Source organism: Uloborus diversus, chromosome 9 (genome assembly GCF_026930045.1).
Source record: "Uloborus diversus isolate 005 chromosome 9, Udiv.v.3.1, whole genome shotgun sequence".
NCBI lineage: Eukaryota > Metazoa > Arthropoda > Arachnida > Araneae > Uloboridae > Uloborus > Uloborus diversus.
In genome coordinates, this window is record NC_072739.1 from 18,318,221 (window position 1) to 18,331,565 (window position 13,345).

At 31.3% G+C, this 13,345-nt stretch overlaps 1 protein-coding gene across 1 annotated transcript in view; it reads left to right on the top strand.

Moving 5' to 3' along the window:
- LOC129229789 (ubiquitin-conjugating enzyme E2 variant 2-like) overlaps nt 1-12,937 on the top strand; it is a gene marked incomplete at its 5' end in the record, with an annotated part of 28,741 nt that extends 15,804 nt beyond the window's left edge. The window contains one exon of the mRNA XM_054864164.1: nt 8,972-12,937. Within this exon, the coding sequence (XP_054720139.1) occupies nt 8,972-9,112 (141 nt within the window). The remainder of the gene's footprint in view (nt 1-8,971) is intronic.
- Nucleotides 12,938-13,345: the final 408 nt, after the last annotated feature.

The window sequence follows — 13,345 nt, forward strand, 5'->3', positions numbered from 1 at the left end:
TGCTAGAGCTATATGTTTTCCCTTTTTGCATCTACTTACAAATGTGAACGGATGTTTTCAAAATTAAAGTACATTAAATCAGACGAACATTTAAAATCCCCCTTAATGATCGGGACTACGAAGTTTGTCCCTGTATGGACTGAAATTTTATCTAATACAATCTCCTCATTTTTTTAACTTTTAAAAACATTTTAAAAGCTTTACACGTGTTGTGTTCTCACCTATTTCCAAGTTTTTAATCATCATTAATTCAATAAAATAAATTTTTTTAGTTCATTTCACTTATTCTGTCTTGTATCACTCTCATGAGCCGCCTTAAAAAAAAAAAAAAAACTTTTTTATTTTGTGACAAAGAATATGTTTTATTTCAGCTTTCCGTACTATTCTAACTTTTACAAGACCCCCTATAGTTACGTTATTAGAGATTTACAGGCACTTAAAATATAATTTGAATTAGCTAACAGCAAATATGTACAGTGGACGCCGGTTAATTGAAACAACCGCTTTAAAGAATTGAATTGATCGCTTATTTGAATCAGCCACTTTATGGAATCAAAACTGTTAAGCAAACGTGATTCATATAAGCGGCGGCCACTGTACAAGGAAATATAGCAACTTAGAAGCAAGCCTAAACATTTTCAAAACCACCATTGAGCGCTTAATTAAAATACGTATAGAAAAATATATTCGCGATGGACTGGGGGGAGGGGAGGCTAGAGCTAAATAGAACATCTGAGCTAAAATACTGTTGGACCGGCCCACCTCGTCTCCAAAAATTTACAATGTGGCCCGCAAGTGAAAAAGGTTGGAGACTCCTGGTCTAGATCTATCCCTATATAATCCCACATCTTTGGGAAACTCAAGAAGGCACTAAGAAGTGGATGCGTGTTTGGTTCCAGCAGCAGGCAAAGGACTTTATGAGCACGGAATTATGCGACTAATTTCCCAGTGGGATAAGTGTTTAAACAATTTCAGTCAGTATTTTTGAAGAATGTCGAATTAAGTCTGTTTTATAGCCTCTGCCTCGTTATTTATCGACTGGCCCTCATAGATAGCTCAGTTTCACCGTTTTACTAACTCAATCATCTACAAAAAACAAAATGTAACTTCAATAAATTATAGCTTTTGTCATTACGTCTTTGGAAAAAATGTTTGAACAAAATTTGTAATCCTCAGCTATATAATAGCCAAAATCACTGATTGAGTAGCCCTCCTGACTTCACCAATAATGAAACTCGCGCCATAGTATGATAATTTGATTTTTTTTTTGATAATGTTAGACATGCAAGAAAATGCTTTATTTTGACTAGCAGGGTTATTTGGTTTAAACCAAGTGTTTTTTTTTAAATTAACATGTGGGGGTTTTTTTTTAAATAAATATTCATCTTTTTTTTTCCAAATGTTTTCATAAATTTTACAAATTATTGCAAAGAGTAAATTCTAATTGATGCAAAGTAACTAGTAAAGCTTTATAGATAAATTGCAGTTACAGATTTAATAAATTTAGAAACTTATTTAAGGTAATGGAAGTTTGCTAAATAGTTTTTCTTTTGTTTTTTTCTTTTTTAAATCAATGCAGGTTTACTATTAGGTATATATATATACACTAGGCAGACCAACTAAGTTTTTCTAAAATTACATGGAGAAAAAATTCAAATAGCTCTTTTTCTATTATTTCAATTATCGTTATTTTTCAGTCTTTCGTGTTTTAAAACGGTCTAAAAAGCATATTTCAACAAAACTTTCATTTGCTACCTAGTTTACTTGATTGCTTAAGATTTACTGAGATAGATTATGTATACCATATTGAAGCTATGCATAGTGTATATAAATTTTAAGGCTAGAATATTTAAATGACAAGAGAAAAAAAATATTAAAGAAGTCCAAGAACACTTAGAGTAAGCATAAAATTGTGCTTACACCTGCACACTTTTTGTATCCCCGATAGACGATAGAGTCGGTAAGAAAAGAAAGTTACGAGAACAGAAAATATATATGTCACTCAGTGCTCTTATGAAAAAAAAATAATAATGCCAAATTTTCACCTTTCAAAGAATTTTTTTTTTTTTATCCCAATATAATAAAAGAAGTCTCATGTATGAATGGTGAAAGAAACAATAAACATCAAATTTTATGACAGTCTTCATTAGTAAAATATATTAAGTGAATTTTCAAACTAAAGGTTTTCATTAATTATTATTCCTTTGGATAAAAAAAAATGTATTCCTAAATGTATTAAACCAGGAGAAATTTTTGTAATCTTTAAACAAAATATGCGTTGATCTTTTGCTTTTTAAAGTTCTGTAATGTATATCAGACTTGTGATTCATTTGTAGATACTGCAAAATACTTTCCATGTTTAAGAATGTGTGATTTTAATTTTACTTTTTTTTTTTAATTTATTGTAGATAGCTATGATTAAGGGAAAATAAAAAATTTACAAAAATTTATTTTGGTTATTTGTAATTAATAATGTCTGAACAATCACAGTAAATTATTTCTTTGGTTATTTATCCCTAAGCCTATTTACGTACTGTAATTTTATAATAGATAAAGATTTTCAACCAATATTCTCCTATAGAAATCTCTACGAGGAAATGAAATTACAAGATTTTTCTCTTAATTATTTAATTAGTTATGAAGAAATTAGGTACAAATATGAGCATTAAGCATTCCACAATAATTAATTGATAAAATCTGCATAATTTTCCTAAAATAAATTTAAAAGTTTTTACTAAGACTGTAATGTAATTTTTTTTTTTTTTTTTTTGCTGCAAAAGTAAAATTTCGTTTGTGTCGCCGATAGTCTACAAAATAATCTCGATGCTTGGCTAAGTATTTAAGTCTTGCTTTGAATAAATCAGGAATAATATATTATAACTGATTATTACCTCCCAGTGGACTTTTAATTTTACTTTTGGTTATTATTTTTTAGTCTTTTATAAAGGGCAATTTTCTAATATTTTGTTGGTTTGCTCCAACATATTGTTACAGTGCATTCCACTACAGTGTCCATACATAAGCAGGCAATCAAACCAAACATTTGACAGATACATTTTCAGGGTGGCCACTCACTCTGAAAACATGGAATTTCAAAATACCACTGGAAAACTCAGGGAAATTTGTGATCAATTCTAGAAGTTAAGACAGGCAAAGTAATATCTTTACTGCGAATGTGGTGACATAGTTTTCCACCAATTTGCTTTTTGTGTGTTACATTGGGAAAGTTTGTTTTATACTCAAATACCAATGTACTCACTTAAAAGTTGGATCCTTCAACTTTCAGAGTAAAAAATAGAAATTCAGGGAAGTCCACTCGATACTTTCAAAAAAAAAAAAAAAAAAGATGGAAATGTTTTGCTGCATTTTTCTTGAAAGTAGGCCTTTTAAAAAAAATAAGAAAATGTAATGAACATTTAACAAGATGAATAAACATTTGAAAAGTTAGTTTTATCAAAAAAATAAAACAATATATATGTGTGTATGTTCCCTATACAAATCCACAGTTTACGTCAGATCTCGACCAAATTTGGCAGGGAGGTACTTGGGTGCCTGAAAAAGAACATAGGGGGTTTTCAAATGCCAAAAAAAGTACCGAACCGTTCAAATTTTCAATTTTGGGACTCGAAAATGGCATTAAATGGCTCTTTCTACCCGGAATAATTATCCGATTTTCTTAATTCAGGTCCCATTCGAAAGTCTGCAAAAAATTCTTCCTGCAAATTTAGAACAAAACAAGGCTGCAAAATCACCGGGAAAAAGTTATATGCATTTTTAAGCCTATTATGGAACAGCATTTTCATATTGGAAAATCATTGTTTTGCGCGATCTCATTTTAAACTAGCGGGAATAAAACCATTCAGAAGATTGCCACTTTTTTTTCTCAACTGTGACTAAATAAAATCTTGGTTTTGTTTCGAGGTAACAAGTTCCTCTTTTATTATTTGGCATTTTATTTTGTTTATTTATTTATTTTATTTCATTATTTTTTTTGTTATGCCAGCAGAAGATAATCAGGAAAGTTGGGTTTAATTTGTTCGGAATCCTTGATTTACCGTTTTCTTTCTTTAAGAATGCTTATTTTCTCGAAAAATTTTAGTTTTTTTTTTCTCTCATTGAAGCCTGATTGTTGAACACACGTCACTTACAAACTTTTATTTTAGAGGTAGACCGTGCAAAGCTGGGCGATACAACTAATAATGGTGGTGGCGGTTTGCTTTTTTGGTGGGCAACGCAGCTAGTTTGCTTATTAAGTTGAAGATTCTTTTTGTAATTTTTGCTGCATACTAAAAAACTTTCTCGAGTAAAGTTCCATTTTAATTTAATTTTATTTTAAATTATTGAATTTCCTCTTTGGTGGGAACACTAAATTTTAAGTAAAGGAGCTTCAAATTGTTCAATTATTTATTATTAGAATATTTTTTATTTCTCCCATTTAGAACCTCAATCAGGTTTTTTCTTTTCTTTTTTTATTTTAAATGTGTGTGACAGCGAGTGCAATTTTGTGCATATGCCTGCAGTTGAAATTCTTTTAAATTGATTAATAAAGTAAAATAAAATGCAAGGGAGTTAACTTGGCAAAATGGCTGTAATACTATTTAGATAAATTTGAAGAACAATTTCTAAATGTCATTCTTCAAGATATTGTAAATTTTACCTCATCAGTGTGTAGGGGAAAGGATGTGTGACTAATTATTATTTAGAATGGTGAAACTGCTATCTACATAAAAAGTGTATGTGACATAATTTATTTATAATTGTGGTCCACAATCTTTTTCTCCTCGAGAGCTGCAGATCATCCTAAAATCGTTCTCAAGGCCTAGAGCACATATAAAAATTCAAAATATTTTACACCTTTCTAAATGACATGGGAAAATACGGAAAAGGAAAGAAAATTGCTAACTAATTTTTGTTATCATTACCTGATGCTTCTTTTGTTAAATGCAACCTTTATTGCAGCGGCAGTACATAAAACTCCTTGTTGAAGTTTGAACTTTAGTCACTAAAAATTCCCATTTGAATGAGAAAACTTCGTAAAGATGGCTTACACTCCCCTAAAAATCAAAATACCCAAATGAATAACGCAAAATATAGATAAAAGGATCAGTAGAATAAAGATAACAGTCCCACTATAGTATCTACAGACCTATTATGAAAAGGGCATCTGTTTCAAAAAAATCTTGTCGAATAAGCATTATCAACAGCCCCATTAAAATATATTTGAATGACTATAACAGTTTTAAAAAAAACCTCAGAATGAGAAAGAAATTTAAAATAACATCATTGTATATTTTCTCTTTCAATTACTATTAGATTTAGAAAAGTAGCTTGAATTTTTTTTTTTTTTTTACATTTGAATAGTTTCTTTAAAGATCTCCATTAGAATATTAACATCAGTTCCTCAAAAAGCCATATCAGCATCAAGAACTCTAGAACAAAGTGAATAGTAAAAGTTTCCGTTTTTAATGCTGCTGAAATCTTTGTTTTCTGCCGGCAGTGCAAAAAAATTAATAAATCGTGGAAAGATAGCTAAAGGGGAGGAGGGGGATTAGGTCTGCCACAAATACAGAAAAACTCTCAAAGCAAAATGAATGACTTTATTTGCTTGCACTCAAGAAATAAATGACAACAGATCATTCTTCTCAATTTTATTCTCCTGCAATTCTGTGACCAGAATCTGTAGACGATACTTTAAAAATGAAGATAAGCCTCGGTTTAGAATATGAATTATGAATCAACTTAAAATGAAGAATTAAGGGGCGTTCTAATTTTCCCTCAAACTCAGAGCCGGCTTTAAGCCAATTAGAGCAAAAGGGCCCAATTGAGCCCCATGCCAACAAGGGCCCCGCTCTAGAAAATCACCATTTCTCCTCAAAATAAATTTTTTAAAAAAGAAAGAAAAATTTCAAATGAACTTTACTGATATTTATTGTAATACGGCTTAACTGCTATTTAATCTGGTAGTATGGAGCTATTTTCAGTTCAACTAATAAGATTAGGGAGAGTTAACTTCCAGTCAAGAAAAAGGGACTGGGCAGTGGGGAACCAAAGTACAAATGTTTAATGATATCAGCAATTAATACGGTGAGCACTAACATAAGGATCAAGGAGCCCTATCACATGGGCCTCTTTGGGAGTTCGGACTGTACTATTTCATGGGCATGCGGGAATATGCCCAAAGCCCCGAAATTCTAAGAATTTCCAAATTTTGCTTCTCAGAGTTGAAATTAATGATCAATAGGAAAGGGATTTTTTACTGGGTAGAATGATTTATTTCATGCAAATAAAAACTAAAAATTCCAACTAAATGGACTTTTTTCGTGTTATTTCAGGATAATTGAACTTTGAATTTAAAGTGGAAACTTTATGGTGACCATTCATCCCTATTTTAGAGGCCCCCCACATGTTTTATAGATTAGTTAATTATTTAAAATCAGGGTTGGCTTTCTGCCGGCAGAAACTAGTTTTTGCCGTGCCAGTGGCAGAAACTGGTTATAACCGGTAAAAACTGGCAAAAACTTAAAAGCATCTTTAATTACTTAAGTGATTGCTAAATGATATTAGTTTAAGTAAACTAAAAAATTAAACTTCATTTCATCATTTAAAAAAATAAAATCCAATGCTAATGCCCTTGATTTAGTTCGAGAAAGGAACTTTTCAATTGCAGATGCTCATAATGTTTGGATTAATCTAACAAAGGACAAAAAATATATAGGTGCTCAGGAAAGAGGAGCGACGTACAGAATTAAAAGGCATTTCTGATTTTAATTTGCTCACTTATATGCTAAATCTAAATTGTTTGTGATCGAAATTATCACATGCTTCAAGAAGAAAGTGCCAGAATTTTACTTGCCAATATTAACATAGATTTTGTACCTAATGTCACAGCTTTGCAAAGCAAATTGGCCCTATTTCTCGAAACTTATTTTTCCCAGTCGAATTTCTCTCACTACCCCAGATACTACATGGTGGACCAGTTAAAAAAAAATAAATAAATAAAACAATGGATGAAAGTTTCACGAACGTGGCTTGTTTCTTCATGCATTGTCTCTAGCTCTTCTGTTTCAGGAATATTCTAAAGTTTCGCATTTGTACATATTAGATTGAGAAACTGTTTAGATTTTAGAAACCACCTTTTCTAAGAAGCAACTGCAGAGTCCAAACAATGTAATATTTGATTTTAAATTGTAGTAATATGTAATTAAATTGTGCTTTGGTTAATAATTATTTTTCCTGTGCACTTTCTATTGCATGTCAATAATTTAGCTTTTTTTTCATTCTGTGAGTTTTTGCCAGTTTCTGCCGCAAATGTAGCAGAAAGTGGTTTTTGCCATGCTGGTTTTAACCGGTTTCTACCAGTGGTTTTAACCACCTCGACAGAAACTTGCCAACCCTGGTTAAAATCCCATAAAGTCCAATTTTACAAAAAAAAAAATCAGCCTCAGGAGCACTGTCTCTTAATCCCTACACTTCTTATGACCCACCACTTTTTTTGTGCACCAGCCGCCTATGATAGGGCATAAAAAATCTCAGGGCTACTTATCTTACTTTCCATTCATTCATTTCTTCAAATGGTATTCATTCATTTCTTTAAAAATAAATTTTAAAAAATCAAGCGTGATATAGAAGCTTGATGGAAGACAGATAATTGTGGTAGTTTTGAATCCTTGCCCGCCACGAAAAAATCCATGCTACTTCTCGATTTAATCATTCTATAAAGGTCCCCGCATGTGATTTTCTTTAAAATTGGAGATAAAAGTCATTTAATACTCTTTTTCTAGAAGAAAGGTAATTATTTTCACCCCGGCACCCCTGACCTTGTGTATATGAAATTTCATGGTGATTGGTTGAGTAGATAGTATGTGAAAATTTAGCAAACGAAGTCACTTTTGTGTGTATAATATTAGTTAGGTTTTTCAAGAATTTCTTTGGCAGTGAAAAAGGTACCTAATAATAGAAATGTTTTTAAAAAGAAGATATGATAATTTTAAGATTCATAAGTTCAGTAGTGTGTGTGAATAGTTTATGCAAAGTGTAAATGTGTGTACAGTAGTGTGTGAATATTAACTATATCTGCTTCCAGCTCCAGGGCCGGATTTGGAAGTGTGGAGGCCCCGGGGCAACGAAGGAGTGGAGGCCCCTAATCAGGGTTCGAAAAGATCATCATATTTTCGAAAATATCCAATACTTTGATATATATTCGAATATTTTGATATGTATGTATATATCCGATATTTTCGATTCAAAAAATTTACATTCAAGTCATTTCGTCAAATAATTTTTAAATTTTTGAGCTCAAGAAGCGAGAAGTTGTAAGAATGACCTGCAAAGTTAACCATTTTTCGGATTTTTTTTTACTTACTTTATTTCTCTTTTACTCATAGGTCCAAATTACAAGTTAAATGAATAATATTGCCACTAAAATGCTCAATCAAATAAAAAATTGATAGTAAATGGATACACTTGCAATCAGGGCTTTCTGATATATCGATAATATTATTTTTCTGCAAGCATTCTTTGTGGAAATACAAAAAAAAAAAGTCTGGGAGAAAAAACGTAAAATTTGCTGACCCGTAAAAGTTAAGATATTTTGTAAAAATTTTTTATTCTGAGGGCGCCTTTGTTGTAGACCCCCCTCCTGCCCTCCCCTAAATCCGGCTCTGTCCAGCTCAGTTATGTACTATTCCAGATAACAAGCTCTCTGGATGTCATACGTCGCACTGTAGGTACAGTGAAATCTGTGTAAGTTGACCACCTGCGGTGCCCTACTTTAGTGGCTAACTTAAACAGGTGGTCATATTACAGAGGTTGATTTGTATGATAAGGGCTAATTCTGTGCCTGAAAAAAGCAGTCCACTTAGACAGGTGGTCAACTTTACAGATTTTACTGTAATATTGTATGTAATTCTGCCTTTGGGCAGTAACAGTGCTGAGTTATATCTATGCTTAAATTTTTGTTTCTCTTCCACAGGTGGATAAAAGAACACTTCCTGTATTAAGTCGTTGGCAGAGAAATTACTCAATTAAAACTGTCCTTCAAGAGCTTCGCAGAGCGATGACTTTAAAAGAAAATCAAAGGCTAAGTCAACCACCAGAAGGATCTGCCTTCTAGCATCAGTGCACATATTATGGGTTCTATCAATTATTATGTTTTCTTCCGAGCACTCGCCTGCTCGGCAATTTTTTTTTGGCCAAGTGGACTGGAAGTTAAAAGATTCGTCGATCTATTTGTATATTAAATGCTTTACACTACCTTGTGAGTTTCCCTCCACTGCTACATGTGGATGCTGTCTGTATCGTGGCGAGCAAGGTACTAGTAAATGCAATTGTAATCGGCTTTAACAAACTTACGTAAAATTTAAAATTCCGTCACACATGCATTAGCACGCGAATTGCGAAGATACTTAATATTGTGCCTTTTTGTTCTCGCATAACTGTAGATAAAGTGGGCACATTGGCAGAGATAGTAGATCTTATTGATTTCGAACTGTAAGACTCTTATTGTATTGATAAAGACAGGTATGAAAATGGTTCCATAGAGTGTCATCTCGGAAGTGTGTGTTTTCGTGTGCTTGCATGTCTCTATCAAAAGAATAACTGTTGAGAATTATTAAAGTTAAATTTCAAAACCATTTTGCATATGAATGTTTTTATATTTGATGAAATGAATATTCTTTTTCATTCATATATAAATATTATTTTATACAGGGTTCATGCATTTGTTGATAGCATTGAAAGTTTAAAAAGAGAACAATGAATAAAACATTTAAAGTACAATAGGTTTCTGTTTTCCATTTTTCACTTACACCCATTTTTCACATTTTAAAAGGTGCTACTAGCGAAATTTCTTTTCTGCTCTTTTTTATTCGGTCATATTTTTAATTATGTATTTTGAAGTACGTTTTTTAATGATTGAACATGAATTTGAGATTGCTCTGATGCAATCAACTGCGTACAGTGGAACCTAGTTATATGGCACCTCTGCTCACTGTGGTACTGGTTATACTGTGGATGCTATCATGGCTCTAACTATATTTTATTTTCAATATCTATTTCTTTGTTCTAAATTTATTTTACAGGAATACGTTATTACCTGTACTTAAAATACCTGTATGGCAAAATTTCTTTTATGCTATTTTTTGTATGGACAAATTTTTACTTATGTAACTTGAAGTTTTTTTTTTTTAATGGACTATGACTTTGAGACAGCTTGGTAGATTTGATTTCTTCTTGAAAATCTATCAAGCCTCATTCATCCAATATAATTACTGTTCTGTTTAGGTTCTAATTTCTGTATATGCTTCTGTGAATGCTGTTTAGCAAATTTCATATTCAGTAATATGGTAAAATTTTAATAAAATTTGCTGCCACATTACAATGTCACTGTCCTCTATTGTAAGACTTCTGTTAACATTTTGTTTCAATTTACGGCATCTATTTTATAACACTGGTGAAAAACATGTCCCCCATACACTGTTACAGAAGGTTTCTGCTGTACATGAGAAATTATTTTGAGTTTTAACGCTGTTCGAAGTTTTATTGATGCTGCTTGTTGTCTTGACTACCAAGACAAAAGACTTAACGCTTAATGATGTGGTGGAAAGATAGGCTAGGTAGCAATTTATCCCCGGATAGGCATGAGTGCTATAAATATTCGCTTATTCCGTATCCTGGAATTATAGGAAAATTATTTGTTACATATTTTTAGATAAATTTAATTTATACAATACAAAATATTGACTTTCAACCTAAACCTAACGTGTAAAAAATTAATCCTTTTGTGCTGTTTACTAATACTCAAATTACTTGAGTTTTGCTTTAATGAAAGTACTTTTTTCATGTCAGAAATTCTCAGTTTGGAAATAATCTGTTGCCATATGCAAAGCTTCAGTAAAATCATGTTGCATGTCCAAAAATTCTTGTTTCCTTACGATGCCAGATAGCTGGGAACTTATTCTTGTTGAAAAAACAATATACTGCTTGCTAAACGTTTGTTCTGGCATACATTTCTTATATCCAGCTCTAAAAAAAATTTCACGATGTGCATGAATCCTGCTTCCGTTGTGTTTTGAAAAAGATTTGCCAGTGAAAAAATATTAATTTTAAGACACATATTCATCCTTATAATTACAGCTGTACTTTGAGTTCACATTTTTTTCAAAAAATTTTATTCAATGCTCATATTCATTTTAAATATCTCACTTAATTTAATAACATGCAATGTTATTAGTATTCCATAGCTGTCAACTCTCTGGAAGAGACTCAAATTTCAATACCTTCTGTGAAATTTCATCTAAACAACGAAATTCCTTTTTCAGTGGTTAAAATTTCAGGAAAATACCTTACAGAAAAGCGATCAATGAATCCTTTTCATTCACAAGCATAAAAATTGTACATGTCCGATAATTTTTTTAACTTTCAATTTTCCTTCTGTTTGAAACTTTTATTTCCCAAACAAATGTGATAATGTTAGCCATTTTTCTTTAAATTTCCAAAATTTTTACCCTCTGGAGGGAATAGTTGTTATCACTTAGAGAGTAAAAACTTTTGTCTCTTTTAAAACACTTTTTTTTAAACGTAAATGTTGTAGTTTTCTTTTCTTTTCAACTACAAAAGTAAGAATACGGTTGATATTTGTTATAAAAACCCCCGTTCTCCAATCATAGTCAGAAACTATAACGAGATTTCGCTATACTGCAAATGTATATGATATTAATTGCTTGGTTTTTAGTCATAGTTAAAAATACTGGAATAACTTTATTAATTAACTTTAACAATTAATGCATCATTTTAAAACAAATATCAAGTAACTAGTAACATAATAAAAAAATGGGCATATAAAATAATAAGTACTATTTTGTTTGAGGTTTTTTTTAATATTAGTTTTTCCTCTTATTTAGACAGTGTAGAAGCTTTTCGATCTTACGACTGTTTCTAAAAAACATTATTTCATGTTATCTATCCTTTGTGCACGATTCTTGTCTATTCTTGAACACTCCTTCATTATCAAGCAATTTACTTTTAGAAAAATCAAATCATTAAATATTAGTTTTCAAATAGATAATCTTGAGAATTGAAAATAAGTTGAATCATTATTGTGGATGTTATACTGGAAAGGGCGAGTCAGTTTGGACATACTAATAGACGTTAATGACATTGCATCTAGGGGAAGAACAAATGGGACTCATCCATCGGTCGCTGTAATAGAAGGGTTGCAGTAATTGAAAAGTCATTAGTCGCATAGTAATCGCAAATTATAAATTTTGATTCCGATGCAGAGTTAATTTAAAAAATCCCAGCTAAAATACCTTTTAAACAAACTTTTGTCACTGAAAATATTCATACTAAAGGCCCTTCATTTCAAGTATGTGAAACCTGTGTAAGTTGACCGCTTGCGGTGCAATACTTTAGTGTTCAACTTAAACAGATGGTTAACTTATAGAGGTTGAATTATATGATATAGATCTAATTCTGTGCCTGAAAATAGCAGTCAACTTAGACATGTGGTCAACTTTACAGCTTTTACTGTATCCCTAATTTTCATCTTTCAGTTTTGGCAGCTATGGTGTGCTATTGCATTTCCTCTTTTCTTGCTATGCATATTATCAATTCTTTAAAATTTCAACTAAGGAAGTTTAAAAAAATCAACTTTTAGCAGACTTGTTTCAACTTTTAACTAAGCTGTAAGTTTTCTGAATTTGTTTCCCATAAACATTTCATGAAGGTGAAATGTCTACTTCTCGTTAAAAGAATGTGATAGCAGTTTCCGAAGAACTTTTGTACTTGTGTTTTATGTATATTAAATAATGTTTTAAAAATTGCTTTCCTCAGTGGAGGGATTTGTAAAACAAGTAATATGGTATACCAGAGGAAATGGTCACCACTGGAAAAGAAATAAACAATGTATTATGATTAAATAGTGAATTTTATTATGTAATGAATTTGTTTCTTTTTTTCAAATACTCAAACAGAACACAGAAAATAATATATCTATATTTCACATACATTTGTATTGGAGAGTAGTAATGAGTGAAACAGTTTTTTCTTTTTATTTTTGTAATTTCTCTATTGATCTTTTTTTTTCCTGATACTGGGGGGGGGGGGGCAATAATTCCATGTTTCAGAAACATGTAAGTTGTAAAGATGGAGAAAATAAAATTCTCCGATGTGAAAAATAGTAATAAAAAAAACCTAATGGTGCATGGGACCCTAAAATTATTACGAAATTTTATTTTGATCAAAAATGTCATTTAAAAATGGTGGGAAATCATTTTGTCATGAACTGAGAAACACCTGGAAAAGCATTATCTTTTGTAAAATAAAATGCTGCAATTTGTAGGTTATG